Here is a 22,784-nt window from a genome sequence, read left to right as displayed (position 1 = left end):
CCCTCACAAATGCAAACAAGCCCCACTGCAGCCAACCACAGACAATCAACCACACCCTGCCCCCAATACCTCTCACTACCAAGGAAATGTAATAAACAAATAGAAAGAGAACATACCTAGTTGACACTGACACAAAACCCCACACGTACACTATACAAAATAATATAAGTTTCATCACCCCACCCTTCCTCTCCTCACTCTTCTTCCCCAACCTTATACTGTACTCAACTTTAATGTCTCACAACAAATGTAACTTATTAATAAGAAAGACTGTACAGTGGTACCTCTGGTTACAAACTTAATTCCGTTCTTAAGCCAAAACTGTTCTTAAACTGAGGCGCGCCTTCGCTAATGGGGCCTCCTGCTGCCGCCGTGCCACCGGCACGCAATTTCTGTTCTCATCCTGGGGCAAAGTTCTTAACCCGAGGTACTACTTCCGGGTTAGCAGAGTCTGTAACCCGAAGTGTTTGTAACCCGAAGTGTTTGTAACCCAAGGTACCACTGTACAACCTGAAAAAAGAGACAAGGCCTGTACTTTTGTAAACCAATAAAATCTTATACAGTATATCAGCTTGTCCCTTTATAAGTAATCTTAATATACCATATTTTTTGCTCTATAAGACTCACTTTTCCCCTCCTAAAAAGTAAGGGGAAATGTGTGTGCGTCTTATGGAGCGAATGCAGGCTGCTCAGCTATCCCAGAAGCCAGAACAGCGAGAGGGATTGCTGCTTTCGCTGCGCAGCGATCCCTCTTGCTGTTCTGGCTTCTGGGATTCAGAATATTTCTTTTTCTTGTTTTCCTCCTCCAAAAACTAGGTGCGTCTTATGGTCTGGTGCGTCTTATAGAGCGAAAAATACGGTAATATCTAACAGATCCTAGTAAAACAGGAAAAGCTGTGGCATTGTATCATTAGGTGTAGTACTGAATATATTTGCCTAATAGCTGATAAATGCAATACATTATATGTGACAATATGCCAGTATATTGAAATACTGCTTAATAAAGTCTGGCATACAAAATCACAGAGCCCAATATGTAGTGAAATGTTGGTAAACTTGCATTTACTGTGAAGAAAAAGAAAGAAAATGTGTTGTTTTATGCCCATAGGATTTTTTCCATTTTGTCTGCAATACTACACTTGGGTAACATCTGTTACAAGAAGAAAACCTACCGAGATGATTCCATAGATATCTGTAATCCTGAAGTTCTTCCTATTGTCTCGGAGCTGCTAGAGGTAAACCATGAAACTTTTGACATGATTTACCCAGTTCTTCCCTTTCTTTCAGCTTGGGTATTTTTGGAGGTGGGGCTGCGGAGAAACTCAGCCTCTTAAAAATGTATTATTGATAGTGAAACTATTCGTTTTGGTAGTTTGGTTCATTAGTCTTCAGCTGATGGGTCAGGACCCACTGCCAGGTCACAGCCTGATCTAAGGTAGGTTGCAATAGCTGCCCTATCATCACCACCATCCAGCTATATGAAAAGAGAGTTCCACTGTCATGTTTCCACTGCCGCAATCTGATGACCTTGTCTCTAGTTACCAGCTCCTTATCTGAGGGGTGGGGACAAGGGAGGGTTCTGGAGTGGATTTGAGTTTCTAATATGTATATTTTAAACCACACTTCATGGTGGGAGAAAGTAGGTGCTTATAACACTACTTTCCATAACTTTGAAGTTGTCACCAGAGGCACCTGTGAATAAATGAATCAAATGAATATAAAGCTTTATTTTTAAAAAACCCCAAAATCCCACACCATACTTAAAATAAGGCAGACTAGTGAAGTTCTCCCATACTTCCATAATAGTTTTTGACTTTGATCACTTGCAGTTTTTGCTTCTTACTGACTTAATATGATTTCTCGCAAAATGCTCATCTACAATAAGTTAGGTTTGTAGTAAGTTTCATTAGCATCTCTGGAGTGTTTTCTGCAAGCGTTACGACTGAAATAGCATAGTGTACTTTCTAAAAGTGCATCAGATATGTACTTTTCCCCATGTTTCTTTTTCAAACAACTGGAGTATAATAAAATCAGTGCAGGTCAGGTGGGCCAAAACTCAGAATGAGCTCAGGCTTGCAAGAGAGGTTAAAAATAATAAGAAAGGTTTCTTCAACTATGTTCAAAGCAAGAGGAAGAACAAGCAAGTAGTAGGTCCTTTGCTTGGAGAAGACAGAGGAATACTCTTGGGGGACAGAGGAGGTGGGACTGCTCAACACCTACTTTGCCTCTGTCTTCAATGAAAAGGAAAGCAGTGCCTAACCTGGTGATAACAGAATAAATGATGCAGGGAAGGAACTGAACCCCAAGATAGGAAAAGAGGTGGTTAGGGAACACCTAGCCATTTTAAATGAATTCAAATCTCCAGGGCCTGATGAGCTGCACCCAAGGAATTTACAGATGTAAAGGAGTTTACAGATGTAATCTCAGGGCTTCTGTCTGTAATCTTTGAGAATTTTGGGGGAATAGGTGAGGTCCTTGCTGAGTGGAGGCAGACAAATGTTGTCCCCATCTTCAAGAGTGGGGGAAAGGAAGACGCAGCTTGACATCAATACCAGTAATGGTGCTAGAACAGATAATTAAGCAGTCAGTCTATGAACTCTTAGAAAAGGATGTTGTGATTACTAAGACCCAGCATTGATTTCTCAAAAACAAGTTTACAGGGCTATAGCATGAATGTAACAACTGTCCTACATTTTGTCTCACAGGAACTATCTAGCATACATAATTTGTTGTCTTTGAGCCTTGAGGTTCTATACGGATTTATACATTCATTCATTCATTTTTAAAAAACAAACCACCCTTCACCAGAATACATTCTAGGGCAGTTTGCAGAAATTAAAATACATAGCATGACTATACGTACATAGCTAATAGCTGTCAGTAGTTCTACCCTCTATGATTTTGTCTTATTTCCTTTTAAAGGTATCTATGCCACTTGCCAATACTCACATAACACTTTTGTTTCTCCTTGCTGGTAGTTTGATTTTATTTTGCACACATATATACCATCCTTTAACCAAATTGTTCCCAGGGTAGTTCATGTCAAGATACAAAGCACTTTTAAGACTCAAAACTTTAAAAGCCAGTGAAAATAAATTGTTTTGGTGCCAGATAAACACCAATAAAGTGGGGGTACCAGGTGAGCCTCTTCAGTTAGGAAGCTTAATAGGCAGGGCACCCCTACGCTTTCTGGAGAGCATTGGGCTCTTCGGTTGTACCAAGAAGTTAATGACACTTGACTTCCAGCATGAAGGTCTTTGAAACAAGGGCAGAAGAGATAATTATTCTTAGCTCTTGGCCTGAGATTAGCTCTCCATTTGCTGCAATTCATCTGCTTTGTCTGAAACAGCATTGTCAGTTCTGGATAAGTAATCTTCAGTCTGTCTTGGCTTCCAACCAGCCTTTTGTGTGAGTCTGGCTGCATGATCTCTGCTCTTCCTTCTGAGCTATTTTGACATTTATAGGTATCAGTGTTCTTTTACTAGTCTTTAAAGTATAACTGGCCACAGCAGTTCATTGCTGCTTGACTTGTGGTAGATATCTCAGATCTACAACGGTGCTCATGTCCAGAAACAAATAGGATACTTCACTTTTTCAACAGAATGTAGGAGTGCAGATTTTAAATATTTAAAATTTCCGAGGAAAAGTAATGTAAGTCATATTTCCTATTTTGAAATTTGTATTCCTTTATAAGTCTGACTTCCTGTTGCATTCAGCATCTGAAACCCAGTTTCTCATTCCACCTCCCTTAGAGGCATGATTGGGTGGGGACAAGAGTATAGGCCTTTGCAGTTAAAGCACCCAGCCTATGGTACAATCTTCCCTATGGTTGTCCAACGTGCTTTTAAGACTTTTTTTGTTATTATCTAGCCTTGCCTCTGGTCTGTGCTGAGTGTCTTCTCTTGCTGCATTAATTTTTATTGTTGATTTTTATCAGCATTGCTTTTATGCATTCATTGGTTGTATAATTATACTTTTAATTGTGAGTTTTCTTGGAAACCCATAGTTCAAGATGAAAGGCAGAATTTAAATCCTGATCAAGCATGCCTAGTAGTTGGTTGCTGTAACAAAACACATTGGTTTGCAACGAAGAATAGCTTTTATTCAACATAATTTATTCAATATAATCCAAAACATTTTGGTAATGCAGCCTTTTTCACTTGCAAAATTATGTCTGCTAAGAAACCCACAGATTTGTTTGAGCCGCTCTAAACAAGCCAAAGATATCAAACAAGATTGCTTACTTTAAAGCTAAGGATGCTAAGTAAGCATACACTTACTTGGAATTTAGTCCACCAAAAATGGGATTTTCTTCTGACTAACCTGAATTGAATTGGGCTGTCGAATTCAGGATCATACACAGAAACGGAATGTGTATTGTAGTTCTTTGCGTGCAGATCCTGATTACAATCCTGGTAGGGTATATATTATGGTTTCTCCTGGATTACAGTGGTACCTCTGGTTACGTACTTAATTCATCCCGGAGGTCCGTTTTTAACCTGAAACCGTTCTTAACCTGAGGTAACACTTTAGCTAATGGGGCCTCCCACAGCTGCCGGCGCAAGATTTCTGTTCTCATCCTGAGGTACAGTTCTTAACCCAAGGTACTATTTCTGGGTGAGTGGAGTCTGTAACCTGAAGCATCTGTAACCCGGGGTACCACTGTATTATTATGCATCTGGCTAGTTCTTGGCTCCAGTAGGAAGTGCAAAATAGCTACAATGTATCACATGTATAATTCTGAAATGCTTAATCTCTGGAAGTCAGACATTCCCCCTCAATGGTATTTTCGCTTACAGAGACCAGGAGAGCTGTATGTAACTAAGTTGTACACTGAAATTAATGGCCCTAAGTTAGCTGTGTATATTAATTTCAATTGATGTCAGGGCTGAAGTCCGATGCAGGTCAGCACGAAGAAGCAGAGGCAGTTGTCAGTGCTTTATTCAAGGAAACGGCATACAACTCAGCAACACTTCCTAGTAGGTCTTGCCCCTGCGGAGCAGTTGTCGGGACTGAACTCCCTGCCTTCCACTCCTAAGGCTCTTCCTTTCCCGAATATTTCCCAAGCAGTCTCAAACTCTGTCTGCCCATCTCTGACCTCTGTTCCACTCTCCTCATTATCCTGTGTGTTCTTGGAGACCATGGGGAGCTTGTCACAGCAGGAGAGGGAAGACTCTCGGGAGCAGCCTCTTGACCCCCCTCCTCTGCTTCTGTCTCAAAGTCTAAACTTCTCCCTGTTACAGGTTCCTCCTCCTCACTAAACTTCCTTCAGTATCCACCACCTCCTCCCAAGCTTCTCCCTCTGATCTCTCATCGGTTTCCCACCACCAATCCCTGGGCTCTGGACCTTCCTCCTCTGTGATTTGCCTTGGGGGTTCCCTGACTGGCACCTCCTTGTTGTCCAGCCAGCCCCTGACAATTGACCTATTTTAAGTATGACTACCATTGGATACAGGGATGCAGGTGGCGCTGTGGGTTAAACCACAGAGCCTAGGACTTGCCGATCAGAAGGTTGGCGGTTCGGATCCCCACGACAGGGTGAGCTCCCGTTGCTTGGCCCCTGCTCCTGCCAACCTAGCAGTTCGAAAGCATGTCAAGTGCAAGTAGATAAATAGGTACTGCTCTGGCAGGAAGGTAAGCGGTGTTTCCATGTGCTGCTCTGGTTCACCAGAAGTGGCTTAGTCATGCTGGCCACATGACCCGGAAGCTGTATGCTGGCTCCCTCAACCAATAAAGCGAGATGAGCGCCGCAACCCCAGAGTCGGTCACGACTGGACCTAATGGTCAGGGGTCCCTTTACCTTTACCATTGGATACAACCTAAAACCTTTACCTAAGCCTATTGTACAGGGCACCCATGAGCTTTGTCCCTTTATATCCAATTTATGCTTGCAGTGGAAAACCAGGGAGAAAGGAGTCATTGCTCTTCAACAGATCTGGGCAGCCCTCTTATGGACAAAGTGGGCTATAGCCCTGCCAAGGTTTTGAACCCTACCCCACCCCAAGGCATGGTCCAATCTTTCTCCTGTCACCCACAATAATATCATATGTTTCCAGTGACTGAAAGCATCTTCTCTGCTTAGCTAGTCATAAATTTCACTGCTGGTAGATTTCCACCTTGCCTCCAAGGAGAAGAAGCAGTTATTTTAAAACCCAAGTTACTATATTGCCTAGAAATGGCTAAGGAGGGTGGGCAGGAATATTGTCCTTCTGTTTTCTCTCTCAGAAGCCATGCCTCCAGGCAGTGCATCAAACAAACTGGGAGATGAGCTGCTATGGAGGGTGGTTTGGTCACAGCCCTCTGGACACCATTGTGGCTGTTGTGCACCCTATTCCCTTCTAGCAGAGGGTGAGTGTGAAGGGGGGGGTTTAACATTCTTGACCACAATGAGGCAGACGGCAGGGGAAGAGCTCTCCATACACTTTTCTTTGGTTGAGGTAAGTAAGTAAACAAAAAAGTAAAATTTGTTCTTTCAGCTCATTCTGCTGCATATCTACTCCACCACTGATATTTAATGTTGAATACAGCCATGTACTTGAGTTTCATTCATACTTCACTGTGTGTGGCATTTCTCAAATAACTGTGGACAAATCAGTTTGTGGTTCTTTCCTAAATTGGCAGGGTGTGGAGAAGGGTGACACATTGCTTCTTTCTACATGGCCACTTTAAGAACTGCAAGCCTTTCATATACTGTGAGAAAACACAACATATGAATACTTCAGATAAGTGTTGAGAGCCGTTATTTGGGCTGGCAAAGGTTTAAAGTGCTTTAATTTGGAAAGCCGAGATTGCAATGGGTACATCTGTCAAATTGTTGTTTAAAAATAACCGAGTCTTGTTCAGCAAAGGAACTGAATGCTGCCAGACTGGTTTAATTTATTCCTTGCAATAGCAAATGTTGGCAATCATGCGCCTCTTATACAGACCTGAGATTTCATCCACATGTCATCACATTGAGTCTTGGTTTCCATGTTTCATCTATTCTCTAAAACAGAATATATAAGCAACTGGAAAGTTATTTACTAGTAAAATATTTCACACATCTGATGGGGAGAACTATGTTGTGAAGAAATCTCACAATTTGAGTGCTCAGAGTGTTTACTTTTCAGGCGTGTTGGAAAGTTGTCTTAGCGCTTATGAGTTGCAGAAAGCTTTGGCATTAGTTCAGTTCTGCGTGGAGATTAAAAGAGGGGGGCCACTGTACCTGTGTTCACTGTACCTCTCCCTAGGGTGTGGTACAGTGCTGGAAAGGCATGGGGGACGATATAGTGCTCTCACCCTCCGTTCCCTTTGTTATCACAACGTGCTTGTGCATTTTACAGGTTTGGTTGGAAGTGAAAATAAGAATGTAAGGTAGTGTCTATCTGTCCATTTAGCCTGGTATTGCCACCTCTAGTTGGCCGAAGTTTTACATAGTGTCAGACAGAGGTCTTTTCCTCATCTGCTACCCGATCCTTTGAACTGGAGATGCCAATGATTGAACCTGGGTCTTCTGCTTGCACAATATGTGTTCTACCACATGAACACATGATCATGTGATCCCTCTATGATCCCTCTCCATTTATGAGCTATGCATGAATGGCTTTGGTTACAAAGATAGATGTAACTGATAGCACTGTGTAGGATTATTTATCAAGAATATTTTCCCCAAAGGGCAATATCTATATAGTACATTATGAATCTCATTGTGCAGGCTAGAACCATTCTTGCTGTGAAATGTGCAATCATTTAAAGTACTGTGTGTTCATATTGGCCTTTTTGCAAGGAAATCCAAGGTCAAAGGTTCAAGATATCTTCGAGCTGGAGCCAGTTTTTGTTTTGAAGTTGGAACTGACTTGGGATCATGAGAGGGAGGCCAACTATTCTGAGACTGTATTTTTCATTTTATTTTACTAGCCTGAAAGTGTTATGAAGGCAAGGTTTATAAATGGTGTCTTTTACAGATACTGTGTTAGAGGAATGTGAACTTGTGTCCAAGTGGAATGAAATGCTTTCAGTGAATCCTAACACACACACGGGAGTTTAACCTCTCCAAGTAATACAACCCCATGTAACCATTTCTGCTTCAGACCTTTAGCATGCATTCCTTTTGTGTGTCAATAGCTTTTATAGTGTTAGGGATACTTCTGTGCTTAGAGCTGTCATTTTGCCTTGCTTATGGTACTGTCATTTTCTCCATCTGCCTCAGATTGGCTCGCTTTTTTGCTTCACATCAGGAGATCTGGATGTAATCATTAGGCAGAGTTTTACATAGGAGTCACTGTATGGAAAGCCATGAGCTCCCTGTGGAACACTGAACCCTCTGTATTGAAAGCATATCTCCTTCGTTTCCTTCTCTGGACTCGATTGAGACAAGGCACTTCTAAAGTCATGGAGCTTATTATAGTGGTACCTCAGGTTAAGTGCTTAATTCGTTCCGGAGGTCTGTTCTTAACCTGAAACTGTTCTTAACCTGAAGCACCACTTTAGCTAATGGGGCCTCCTGCTGCTGCCGCGCCGCCAGAGCACGATTTCTGTTCTCACCCTGAAGCAAAGTTCTTAGCCTGAAGCACTATTTCTGGGTTAGCGGAGTCTGTAACCTGAAGCGTATGTAACCTGAAGCGTATGTAACCTGAGGTACCACTGTATTTCATTTTACAGGAAGGTAGTGGACTGTGTTCCCTGTTCTGCAGAACTTCCAGATACTTGTAGCGTGCAGAGCACACTAGAAGCAGAATAGACTTGTACGAAAGAGCTTTATTTGTGTGTGTGTGTGTGTGTGTGTGTGTGTGTGTGTGTGTGTGTATAGGCAGAAGAAGGCAACTTATACATCAAGAATATTGGACCTCATGTCCTTTAAATTGACACTTCACACTAGTTCATGATGTTGTTTCTCACCAAAACTTTCATTGAACTAAAGGTAATCTAAATCCAGCCCTTCCTAACTAGGTGCCCTACATATCTGTTGGACTCCAAATCCCAACATCTGCATGGGCAGTGTTCTGGGATAATGGCACCTGTAGTCCAACAACATATGAAGGGGGCTAGGTTGGGAGAGGCTGGCCTGCTCAAACATAGTTTCCAACAGTGGCCAGCAAGCTTGCAAGCAAGGCATGAAGTTGATGGCCATTCCTTGTTGTTCATTGACAACTTCTTTTAAGCAGAGGCTCTCGATATAACGGTTCCACTGAGATCTATCTATAGTCATTCACTATAGTAGCTGCTGTTTTCTATGGTCTTTATCTATACTTTAACAACAACAACATGTGAGTTGGTGGCTGTCACCACAACTTGTAATGAAGTCTATAGTTATGTATTGTGGACAGTGCTTTTTTCTGGGGGGACACATACCCCTAAACATTTTGTGAATCTAAGTTTGACCTCATTGAGAGGCAGTATTTCAATATGAATAGGAAAATGAGAGTATCCCTAAACATATTTTTTTTAGAAAAAAAGCACTGACTTTGCAACTATGTACTTTCTCCTGTCTGCTTTGAACCTATTGCAAAACTGTCATTTTTAGGCGAATCAATTATTTGGGGGTCAGAATGGGCTTACGCAGATGAGTTTTAGATGAGACATCAATTAAAATCAATGTTTACCTATTCGCAAAACAATAGTGATCTACCTCATAAGTTATTGTGAGAATGAATAGAACTGTACTTTGCATATTAAATACTGTATAAATGATTAATAAATACTAGGAGAATAAGTGTATATAAAATTTCTTAACAGGAAAAGGAAGTCCTTAAGGAAAATCCTATTTTCAAAAGAAAGATTTCAGACTGCCTGAGTCTGTAGTCCCTGGCCAAATGCAGGTCCTGTTCCATGAGTAGTATGGACTGCCCTTTGCTATGAAGTAGGAACCTTTCATGGGCCTAGGGGTAATGGAAATATTTGATCTCACTAGAGAGCTATGGGTTTTGTATAGCTTTAGCAACTGAAAGTAAGCTTTCAGATACTAGTGCAAAAGAGAATAATATAGAAATCAGGAAACAGGATGTAATATAGAGTTTATTTTGTGTTTTAATGTCAGGCTTATAATTTGAATAACACTGGTACTTGTGGTACACAGTCTAGTTCTTCTCCAAGTGTTAACCTTTATACGTTTGTAAAATTATGATTAATAGTGATTTTTTTCCTCCTTAGGTAAAAGAAGAAATGTTATTTGAAGCACTAGTTACAAGGAAGACAGTGACTGTGGGGGAGAAGCTTGTATTACCGTACAAACTGGCAGAGGTATGTGTAGCAGATGTCTTAAATTTGGGAAATTACATGAGATAGCCTAGGAAAATACATCTGCACAGTTTAGGTTCCTGGAAAATGTGGGGGTGGGGCATAGGTGGCAAGGCTTACAAATGTGTAAGCAAAGATAAGACCATCTTACAACTGAATCAAGAATGAATTCTAAATTCAAATCATACTGGGCATGAAAACAAACATGGAATATATTTACAGATTTCACTGTTGGCAACTGTGTGTATTTTATTTACCGTCACTACTGTTTAGCTGTTTGACTCCTCCTGCTATATTTTTCTAAACTTATTTCATCTTTTATCACAGTGTGTCTCCTTTAGCAAAATGTTCCAGTTATCTCTCTAGTCTGGGAAGTGTGCATTACTAACTTTCTATTTCAGTTCTTTATCCTCAGCTACCAAACTGAGAATAATTTTATAGTCATTTTAGGCATGTAAAAAGTGGACAAAGAAGCAACTTTGAAATGTAGAGTTCTTGATAAGCTGTATTGAAAATTTTGACTGTTTTCTGTTCTGAAGTGTAACCGTTGAATGTGTCTTAGTAATCCTGACCCCTGAAGGAAAACATATGAACCTACATTGTTTAGAATTGCAGTAATCTGATCAGTTCTGACAACTCCTCAAATCCCTACGTAACCTTCAAATAGGAGCAGATTCTATTTGGACAGTTCCAGTTTCCTATACATGTCATTGTGTTCGACTGTATATTACTAAGAATAGGATGTAATATGGCAACATTGATCACCTTATCAGGTGTAATTTGGAATCAATAATGTGACTGACATTTAAACACCCTTATGTGACCTGCAGCTAAACTGGGTGGTTCAGGTGTGTCCAACTACCTACTGAAACATTAATAAACTGAATTGTTAGTAACCTGGAAAAGCTTCAGTCACAGCTGAACTGGAAGCAAACATCAAAGGATATGGTCTTAGTCCCCCTGTTGCATTAGTGCCTGCTGCTTGTTGTTACTTAGTGTTGGCAGTGATGATAAATGTTTTGTTGCAAATTGGGAACATGACAATATCTGTATTTTCAAATGGCTTGCATTTTGTGCAAGGACTGCAGCTGTCTAAGTGAGCCATGAATCCAAATCTTCATCTGTCAGCAGAATGCTATCCCAGCTAGCATCCTTTTTAAGATACTGTATTCCCAGACAAGCCTCCAGGGAGGGGTGGCATTTTACATTGTCTTTCCAAAGTAATAAGGAATACCTGTGTTGAACTACAATTGCGACTTCACACAAAACATTGCTTTGGAAGTTACAAAAAATTACAGAGGATTGTTCTAGTTTCATGTTTCCTTCATGATCTCCCGTAGCACTCATTTTTGTAAATTCCAAGATGACAAACAAATAAGACTCTTAGTACAGATATGGACTTTTTCGCTAGTGGATAATGTGAGAATATGTATAGAAGATTAGCTGGACCGTTGCCAAAAATGGTGGACCTCTGTTCTGAGGATGCTATTGTTGTAAAAGGCATTTTGATAACAATGCTGCTCTTTGAATTGGGATTTGAGGGGGAGAACTGAATCAGCAGAATGTGAAGTGCATACTCTGTCCTCTCAGACTGAGGGTGTCCCTCCTGTATGCATAAGCAAGTGGTTTTGCAAGAAGCTATATTCAAAAACAAGACTCTATTAAGAAATATTTGTGGCTGGAAAATGGTCTTGAATATATCCTCTGAGTGTGCAGTTGATGATATGCATGTATTTGGCTTTGGCCATTATATTAGTAGCATATGTAAGATATGACATCAGTAAAGGACACGGAAGAAGAGAAATTGAGAGGAGGGAGCGAATATGGCAAGCATCTATTTCTTGTTTGAAAAAAAAACACAATTATGGTGTATGTTAAGGGCTCATCTCCAGTTAAATCACACAGTTGGGATTAAAGCTGATTCGGTTCCTATTACTTTTCTTTAAAAATACTTTTTATGGAATGCATGGAAGGTCTTTTTTAAAACTTTCTCTGCTTTAGCTTATAGAAATGCAAAGAAAGCATCTTGCTCTAATAACTGGCCGAGCAGAAGTATGGCGGAACTATTCTCCAAACTTCTTTTAAAATATCCCCATTTCTATCTTGTTCTCTGTTAACTTAATCATGTGACTTTAGATGTGACGTCTGATAGAGAACAGGTTATTCTGCATCCAGGGGTTCCGAATGTGAGACAAACATCCCTGGAGAAATTCAGGCAATTGTTAAGAACGTTTCTAAATTACCCCTGACACATATGACCCTCCCTTGTTTTTATGTGTCTTATCTTGGGGACTGGTGCCAAATGGAGGAGGCAAGGCAGAGGCAAAGGAGAAGGGAGGTGGATCTGTCGCAAAGGATGGCAGTAAAGTCATATTGTTGCAAGGCTGACTGAAATTTTATAGTGGTCATGTTTCACTGTAGATAGATCCTGTTGTGGTTTGCTGCTGTTCCCAGAGGCCAGTTTACCAACCACAATGTAGTTTATTCATTTGGCCACATCCTGATGGTGCCACAGAATCACATAATTGGGATTTTCGCATGCTGCACATGTACTTGGGGAGAGGGCTTTTGCCCATGAGACCATAAACTGAGCAACCTATCATATGCTTTAGCTTGTTTGTTGCTGTTGGAGAACTTGGAACTTTTTTGAGTGTCTGGTACTTGTCAGAACTTGGACACTTTCAGCAATTGCACAGTCTGTTGAACTGGAAGAGACTTATTTCCAGAAGCGGTGGGTGGGGAAGAAGTAAGGAAGAAAGTGGCGAATGGTGCATCTTTTATTTTCCTTCCTTTTAATCAAGGTTAAGCTTTGCTGATATAATCTGCCTTCCTTATGCAAAGTTTATTTTACTGGGGGAGGAAAGCTCTGTTTTTAAAATAGATCATTACTGGCAGTTGAAGTAGTGTTCTTTTGTGGGTTTTGACATAAATACTATCAATAGGAGGACTTGGTGTTTTTTGTTTAATTAGCACTCTAGTTTACAGCTATTCCATGCAATTCCCATACTTGTCAATGGATAAATAAAGTGATCCACATGGACTAAGAATGAAATGCAAAGTGATGCCCCTCCCCGAGAATGACAAAATATATGAACAAAGAGAACTTCAGCAGGCCACAGTAATCCATTAGATCTCCTAATATGAAACCTTGGCTCATTTTCCTTTCAGAAAATGTTTTGCTTTTGGGAGCAGAAGGTTTGTGGAAGCAGTCTTGCACTGTATGGCAGTATTTTGTCCTTTTTCCTTTAAAATTGTGCAGAAGGTTTTGAATCAAACTACATGGCAGAACAATAAACACACTAAAGGATTTATTGCCTCCCAATGTATTTTAGTAAACTCAGCAGGTGTCAAAGTAATCTTTGCTATAACCCTAGAGAATGTAATTATTGTACTAGAAGTAAAGATGTTAATCCATCCTGTTAGAGTGTTCATGGGATAAAACTGGGGTATGTGTACAGACATTACTGCTTCCCCAGGATTATTCTCACCAAGAAAAATCAGGAGTGGTCTTTGGGCTAATTGGTGGAAAATAACTAGAGAATGGAGTTTTGCTAGTAGTGAAGAGAGGTTTGGGGTGTATGTGAGACAAAGGTCTTCACCCAGTCTCATCCTGGATGGAAATCCTGCTTGCAAGTAATGGTATAGAGCCAGTATAGTGCAGTGGTTAGTGTCAATCAAGACAGGGGAGACCTGGATTCAAATCACTTCACTGGATGGCATTGGGATAGCCACACACGCTCAGTCTAACCTACCTTATAGGGTGATTGTGAGGGTTGAATTGGAGAAATGGAGAATGTATGCCTAACCCTTGAACTCCTTAAAGAAAGGTGTAAATGTTCTCTGAAAATAATGTGAGTGACTAGAAATAATGTACTCATTCTCTTTTATTTTTAGGCTGTTACAGTGCGGAATTCCATGGCTAAATCGTTGTACAGTGCTCTGTTTGATTGGATAGTTTTTAGAATTAACCATGCACTTTTGAATACCAAGGACTTTGAGGAGAGCACCAAGGTAACACCTAGGCTCAGTTTAAATGTCAGCTTAGATTCTATCCATCCTTCATATTGCAATTCTATAGGTTTTATTTGTGTTGTCATTCTCAGACATTGCATGTAGCCATTTTGGTAGAAGAAGGCTGGATTTTAGCAGTAGTTTGAGCTTCAGGACGAATCTTTGGACTTTTGTGACCAAATAGAAGCATTGCCTTAAGACTTGAATACAAAGTATATTTTTATTTAAGATCTGAACCAAGTCTGAAATGATTGCAAGTGCTTTAATATGTGTGTTCTTGTGCAACCTATCAAATTCATGTATTAACAGTAATATTTCTAAAACTTCACTTTATGTTCCAGACTTTATCCATTGGAGTACTTGATATTTTTGGGTTTGAAGATTATGAAAGTAACAGTTTTGAACAGTTTTGCATTAATTTTGCAAATGAACGTTTACAACACTATTTTAACCGACACATCTTTAAATTGGAGCAAGTAAGTCTTTAAAACTACATAGTTGTTTTTTTATTATTATTAATAGCGAAGTTTCATTTATTTTATTAATAGTTTACTAATATTGAATATTGAATATATAACTTGCACCTGAAAGTAATTTCACTACATTATATCCATTTGCAGGTGGTAGTTCTAGAGTTACTAGTTTTCATAAAACCATCATATGTTGTAAAAAAGAAAGTATTTTGTTGGAAGTTCCTAATCAAACTGCATGCTTGTGCTCTCACCTCTCAATTGATATGAAGATCATAGCAGCCCTCACAGAGCCTTAATTTTTCTCTCTTCAGTAGAATGTTGGCCTGCCATCTCAGCTTAGGCTACATCTTATGCAGTGTGCAGGTGAACACAGAACTTGAAATTCTAGTCTGTGGACAGTTGGAAACATTTGCTTTACAAAGGCAAGGCTTTCTGCAAACATTCATGGGTATTTTGCTATTGAAACTTTGTACATGTTCAGAGGCCACCTGTCCAAGTTGCCAGAAATTGGGGAAATCTGAGGTGGCAGCTCGGAACAGGCCATGTGTGCAGGGGTCAGGGCTATTGCAGACTACAATGTATTCGATGCTGGAAGGAGTATAATCAGAGATGAAACTCTGAAAAGCTTCTAGAAGAAATCAGACTATTGTTCTCTAAAAGACAGGTTCTGTAATTAAAACATTTTCTGTGTTTTCATTTAATTACTAGTTAAAAACAATATTTAGCCACTGTTTGCCTGGTCAATAGAGCATTTTTTTGGCCATCAGAACTTAGGCATTCAGTGTATGAAGACAGGACTCACAAACCATCCCCTCCTTGGGGTGCACAATTGCGGGAAGAAAAACCTTCTGATCTTCCTCTAAGGCTCCTTCCTTTCTATATATTTTCCATATAAAACTGGTCCTAAAGGATCTACATTAGCTCCCAGTATGTTTCCAAGCACAATTCAAAGTGTTGGTGTTGACCTTGAAAGCTCTAAAATGCTTTGGTCCTGTATACCTGAAGCACTCAGTGCTAGAAGTGAGGGTACAGGGAACCAGGCAGAGAGCCTTTTCGGTACTGGTGCCCACCCTGTGGAACTCCCTTCCAGCAGATGCCAAGGAAATAAACAATTATTGGACTTTTAGAACACATTTGAAGGCAGCCCTATATTAATGTTTTACTGTGTTTTTAATATTTTGCTGGGAGCTGCCCAGAGTGGCAGGGGCAACCCAGTTAGATGGGCAGCATGTTGTTGTTGCTGCTGCTGCTCAAACCTTGTAGTTAAGATTTATCTGAGCAACTCAGCCAGGCTCTAGATGTGAAACAAGCTGCAGGGCCTTATGTTGGCACCAGGAGGGGGGAAAAGAGGAGCTGAAGGCAGTTCTTTTTTCTCAACTTGTTCCTTTAACTGGCCTGAGATGTAAGTCACCTTCTAACCCTTTGTAGGATTGGAAGGAATTGAGGCACCATCCTAACTGTGCTTAAAAAAAAGGAGGGAGATTTTTCAGTGGAAGAGACCTCCTGCCCTGTTCCCTCATATTCCCTCCCATATCTACACAGGGTGCAGAAATGTAGCAAATCAATATGCTGATAATCGGCTCATTTGGTAGATGCAGCACAGGATGTTGCTGCAGCTTCATTATGGGCGACCCTACACTTGATGTAGGAAACACTTGTATGCCTTGACACATTAAAATTGTCTGTTTACATGGTTGCTGGTATTTGGAAAAAAACATCAAAGGAGCAGCCCTCATGCACCGGCTTCCTGAGTTTGTTAGCATATGGCTTAACTTTTCACTGTGTTTAGCAAAGCAGATTGTTTTAAAATACTGCTAAAATATTATGTGGGGTTTTTGCCTTAATGAGTGTAACTTGTTCCCATCCCAGGAGGAGTACAGACTGGAAGGCATCAGCTGGCATAACATAGAATACACAGACAATTCTGGCTGCATAAACCTTATCAGTAAAAAGCCAACAGGGTTGCTCCATCTGCTGGATGAGGAAAGCAAGTGAGTATGTTGTTGCCCCACTCTTGTGATTGTCAGGTTTCGGATCACTAAAGTCCCGTGTTGTTGTTGCTTGCAAGTGAGTAGCAGCCTAAAAGTGAAAACCAAAATAATAAAGATCCCTTATGATTATCCATCCATTAATATTTTAAAGATCTCCTTACCCTTAGGGAGGAGGATGCAAACGATCAAGCTGTCCCCAGGACGAGAATGCTCACTCAGGTTAATATGGTCATCTGTATGGGATGTGCTGGATCTGCAACAAAATATTACATTGGGTTGTTGTTCAGGATGCCAACCCATGCCCTTATCCAATGCTTTTTATCTTAAAAATATGTTATGGGTACTCTCATTTTGACTCAAGAAAATCCCCATTTAATAGTTCAATCAGGAAAAATAAATACAGTAAATGGACAAAAGTACAAAGCATCACAAAATGTTTAGGGGTATGCATACCCCTGCGCGCGCACACACACACACACACAGAGAGAGAGAAAAATAGCACTGCCCTTATTCAATTTGCACACACCATTCAGTGTCATTCCCCATCTGCCCCACCCAGTCAACATTCCATGACCACTGAGCATGTTAAGTCCTCTATGAAATGTTTTCAAGGGTTTCTTCAAGCCAGCTGATGGCAAGGGTGGTGTCATTTTGTCTCAGGAAAGATTCCCATTCAGAAAATGAGTTTATAGTTGTTATAAGAAAAATACTGCTCCTTTTCCCTTATGGCGTATCTAAGAGCCCGTAATGTCCTTAAGTAGGTTCTCTATTGGTAGGCGAAAATAACAGAGGCCAACCAGAGAATATTGAGAAGCAAGGCAGCTAGTAAGCCTGATCTTTATTAACTGTTGCAACAGGGTGCTCACAACCACACGCAGGAGGCAGGAGGGAGGAGGGACCCAGAAGAATGGAGTGCAAGCTCTTATATAGACATTTGAAATTTCCTCCCATGTAGCTCAAGACCACCCCGCAAAACATCACACATACATAACTGAAGGGGCAGTCTACAGCAGAAAACCTGCCAGGATACCTCATAATTGTCACTGATTGCTTTTACCTGGGCATTCTGGCCATTCCTTTGTGATGGTAGATACTTTAGTTCCTGAATCTCTTACGTATATTGATAGATTGCTCAGCTTAACAGATACTTGCCAGACTGTATTTGGAAAGGGAGGTGTAAGCCCGTACGGTCCAAAGACAACTAAAAAGCTTTTCCCATTTCCTTCCTCCTTGCAGAGAAATATTTGAGGTCAATTTGGGACAGTCAAAATGGCTTCAGGATTGCTGTCCTGTACTATTTCAGACACTATACTTATGCATGTGTGTTTGCCTTGTACATTTATGAACACATAATTTATATATATGAGACCTTAGAATTCCTATAACAAGTTACCGTATTTTTCGCCCTATAGGACGCACTTTTCCCCCTCCAAAAATGAAGGGGAAATGTGTGTGCGTCTTATGGGGCGAATGCAGGCTTTTGCTGAAGCCTGGAGAGTGAGAGGCGTCAGGAAGCTATCCGCAAGCCTTGGGAGCCTGCAGCCCGAAGCACAGGGCACCTCCGGAGGACGCCCCATGCTTCGGGCAGGTGTCTGCAAGCCTTGCGCGCCTGGCGGGAGTTGCCGCCGGGCTCGCAAGGCTTGCAGATAGCAGCCTGTTCTGGGGTCAGGGGAAGCTCGGGCTTCCCCCGCCCCAGCCCCGCGGCTGGGGGGGGGAAAATAATTTTTTTTTGTTCATTCCCCCCCCCCCGGAAAAAACAACGAGGTGCGTCCTATGGGCCAGTGCGCCCTATAGGGCGAAAAATACGGTACAATATTTATATAGCGTAGATTATATAATCTATTCCATTGTGATAGGAGAGCAGGAGAATCAGTCTTGGAAATGTGTTCTGGAGATATGCATTACTCAGCACACACTCTCTTTATGTCATTATCCTTCCAGTATTTCCCCGATTTCCCATTCCTATCAACTCATACTTGAGTCATCAAGTATGGCATACAGTAGTTTCCTTTCTTGCATCTAAAAGAGTTCAACTTTTCTTTGAGACTTGATGGACATGAAAATAGCCTTTTCCTGAAAGGGTTTTTGTTTGTTGTTCGTTTCACAATTAAAACTTTGTGGTCATCAAAGCAGGAAAATATGTCTGTGCCCCACTCGCAGTTTTGGTACAATCATAATAGGGACTAGTCAGCATAGGCAGGGAGGTATACTGAGGACCAGTGTGCACAGACTATGGGGTCCCAAGAGAAAATTCTGTGTTGAAAGTCAATTAAATAAGTTGCAATTGAAAGTGATTATTAGCATAGGAGCCAACTCCTAGGGACCAAGGTCTCTTCATTCTGCCCCTCAATAAAATAGTTGAGGGAGCCAGGCCTCTCTAAAGTTGATGGACATTGCCATTCAAATAGTGTGCATGTGCCACATCCTGTGATCAGTTATGTGGGGCAGGGCTTACCCCCTCCCATGTTTTATTCAAGATGGCACTTGACAGTTTTGGTGCATGAAGGGATTGTTTTCCCCTTGCTGAAGTGATGCTAAAAAACAAAACAAAAAATGTTCTTTCTAGGACATGCTGTTCTCACAGGAGAGGCTGGCTAGCCCCAGTCCCAAGTGCAATCCCAAATTGACTGCATGCTCTGCAAGTTCTCAGTTTTGCTAGAAAGTTGGACAGTGACCCAAATACCCACAGAGCTATCACATTGTTTGAGCAGGAGTGTCTACAACAAACAGATCAGAAAAGTGGAGATAGCACCAGTGATTTACGATACGCTTCTCAGTGTTCATGATCTCAAGGGAGGGTGGGAGGCTGATCTTGTGGTTCAGATCTTAGATTGTGTTTGGAGAAAAGCACCCTTAGGACAATTGCAGCTTCCATAAGGAAGAACCGGCATGGTGAGAAAGAGGCCGAAAGGCCCCGCAGGCCAGGAATTTATCCCTGCCCTGGGCGTGGTGCCAAGCACCACTATTGGTCAGTTGGCACTGTGCCCAGGGGAACGCCATCTGATTCCTGCCACCATTTGCCAATTTGGCGGCAAGGGGACAATCTTGCCTTCAATAGGCTGGTTCACAGAGGAGGGCCGGGACCTGCCCTCAAAGCTGCCCGTCTGAGGAGTGAGCGGGCATCTTCATTTTATGCTATTGACCATGGTGCCAAGCCCCCTCTTTCTTTCTGTGTTACCCTTCATTTTTTTCTGAATTTTGATATGCATACACTGTGCGTGACCAAACATTATGTTGATGGTTCTGTTGTTTGTTTTTTCCTGTTATTGGTCTGTTTGTTTCTTTTTTGCTACTGTATACCATTTACTGAAAGGAGGAGAGAAAAACAGTAAACACTTAAACATTAATGCTCTATTCACACACTACTCTTTTCCTGCATGAAAACAAAATTGAAAAATCCAATTTGTTTGAAGCGTGATATGAGTGTAGTTTTTGCTGTGATGCGAATATGCTGATCAAGCCGCTACTCTTTTGTCTCCCCACTAAGCAGCCTGTAGATGCTTAGTGCCTGTGTGCTGGAAAAGGAGAGTGAAAAACCAATCAATTTTAGCTCTATAGACATTTTGCTGTTTTACTAATTATCTAATTATCTAATGATTTGGGAACTGAATATATCCGTATGTCTTATAGGAATACATGTAGTAAAATCATCAACTAAAAACATTCTCTTCTCTTCATTCAGTTTCCCACAAGCCACAAATCAAACGCTACTAGACAAGTTTAAGCGTCAACATGAAGGGAACCTCTACATTGAATTTCCAGCTGTAATGGAACCTGCTTTCATCATAAAACACTATGCTGGAAAAGTTAAATATGGTGTGAAGGTCTGTACATTGTTCACTGCTAACATTTTTTCTAAAAATAGATGCAACTCTTGCTTTTAATATTTGAAAGCCATAATAATGCCTTTGCAGGCTCTTGTTGAATTAAGTGATCCTTATCATAGAACCATAGAATTGTAGAGTTGAAAGGGACCTTGAGGGTCATCTACAACCCCCTGCAATGCAGGAATCACAACTAAAACATACATGACAGATGGTTTATCACCTGTAGAATGGGGATTTCGACTTCAGTACTGTAAGTTTTGAATCTGCACTTTTACTCTTTCTCTTCCTGTATTTGTGCCAGTATTGGAACTTGGTGGATTGAATCAAGAATATATGCACTTAACATAATCACCTGTTGCCTTTGTTTTTTCTTTTTATCCCAATTGAAGCTGAAGTCTATCCATAATTACCTGCATATAAGTCCCATTGATTTGAATGGAACTTAATGCACCTGAATGTGAGCATGTGTATGGCCTAATTTTTAAATGAAAATACCATTTCTTCTAGCACAGCCCACATACAGAGCACATGAAGAACATGTGTACATTGTCTTGAGTTTGAGATTATTATACAGTTCTTATAAGGAGGTACAAGAGCATAAGTGAGATTCTATTGCATTCTTGTCATTCCATGATCCTATTCATATTTCCCAAGTTTAATTACTTTCTTAGGCAATGTTGGCAGTGGTGACAATGCATATTTCATCTACAGTGGTACCTCGGGTTAAGTACTTAATTTGTTCCAGAGGTCTGTTCTTAACCTGAAACTGTTCTTAACCTGAAGCACCACTTTAGCTAATGGGGCCTCCTGCTGCCGCCGCACCACCAGAGCACGATTTCTGTTGTCATCCTGAAGCAAAGTACTTAATCTGAGGTAATATTTCTGGGTTAGCGGAGTGTGTAACCTGAAGCATATGTAACCTGAAGCGTATGTAACCCGAGGTACCACTGTATATATTATTGCCCTGACTATTGTAGAAATCAAATGTTTTAGGAACATAGGAAGTTGCCTTATACCAAGTCAGGCTACTAGTTCATCTAGCTCAGAGTTGTCGTGCACTGATAAGCAGTGGCTGTATCCAGGATTTCATGTAGCAATCTTTCCCAGGCTTACCTGAAGATGTCAGAGATTGAACCTAAAACCTTTTGCCCTGAAAACTTGTACTCTACTACTTCAGGACTTGCTGAACACTGTGTTTCATTTCTTTCCTCTTTAGGATTTCCGGGAGAAAAATACAGATCATATGCGACCAGACATTGTCGCTCTCCTAAGAAGCAGCAAGAGTGCCTTTATTTGTGGAATGATAGGAATTGATCCTGTTGCTGTGTTTCGTTGGGCAGTCCTCAGAGCTTTCTTCAGAGGTGTAGTTGCATTTAGGGAGGCAGGAAGGCGGCACATTGAAAAGAAAACTGGTAGGTGTTGTATACTGTAACTATCTTTGTATAAAATGGGTTCGTCCTCTTGAACCTCTCAAAGGTGTCTGCTGTGTCTTTAAGGGCTAGTCTCCAATTTCAGATCTTGCATTATAAGAAATCAAGGTTTTATATGCTTTACATCTGTTATTCCCCCCCTCCCCCAACGCTTGTGGCACATAAAAGATGAACCTCATGGTCCCATGATTACAAAAATAAGATGGATCTTAATAGTTTAGGACAAACTGTTGTGTGAGCTTTTGATAGTGCATAGGTCTTAAAGTTGATTAAACCTACCTGATAGGAGAGTTGATAGTTTTAACTGAGCTTGTTGTTGTTGTTGTTGTTGTTGTTGTTGTTGTTGTTGTTGTTGGCAAAGTCTGAATGCATAGAACATTTAGAGATGATTTCTAAAGAATAGGTAGATGGATTTTATTTCCAGTCTTAGCACCACAGCACCACAATACTACTATAGAAAACAAAGCCCTCTTCCTGCCCTTTAAGAGTAAAAGACAGCATTTCCCCACCATTCCAGCACTGGTGTGGGAGTCACTGTAAACGCTGCCATTTCACTTTGCCCACAATGATCTGGGCAAAGTAAAATGCAGTTTATTCCAGCCACTACCACTCCAGCACCAGAATGGGGAGGGCTGGAAATGCTGTGTGCAACAGAGGTGCTGTGTGATGGCATGTCTGGTGAGTGTATGTGGTGCATTTCTGTCTGTGTGTGCATACATTGGCCATGCCCACCACTAGCATGGGACCCTTGGTTTGAAAAAAGTTAGTCACCCCTCTATTAACATTTATAAAACAGAGGTCATTTTAAAAGTCCTTTTGCATTTAATCATAACAAAA

The 22,784-nt window shown here is 40.9% G+C and overlaps 1 protein-coding gene across 1 annotated transcript in view; it reads left to right on the top strand.

The window, feature by feature from the left end:
• Positions 1 to 22,784, top strand: part of LOC310749355 (unconventional myosin-IXa-like) — a 141,481-nt gene that overhangs the window by 56,993 nt on the left and 61,704 nt on the right. The window contains 7 exon segments of the mRNA XM_083586090.1: positions 1,109 to 1,235; positions 10,129 to 10,218; positions 14,110 to 14,226; positions 14,568 to 14,702; positions 16,569 to 16,690; positions 20,373 to 20,514; positions 21,734 to 21,929. Of these exon segments, the coding sequence (XP_083442216.1) occupies positions 1,109 to 1,235; positions 10,129 to 10,218; positions 14,110 to 14,226; positions 14,568 to 14,702; positions 16,569 to 16,690; positions 20,373 to 20,514; positions 21,734 to 21,929 (929 nt within the window).

The sequence above is a fragment of the Podarcis filfolensis genome (assembly GCF_964270895.1).
Source record: "Podarcis filfolensis genome assembly, chromosome: 14".
Classification (NCBI taxonomy): Eukaryota; Metazoa; Chordata; class Lepidosauria; order Squamata; family Lacertidae; genus Podarcis; species Podarcis filfolensis.
The sequence above is the reverse complement of the archived record's forward strand: the minus strand, read 5'-3'. Positions and strand labels throughout refer to the sequence as shown.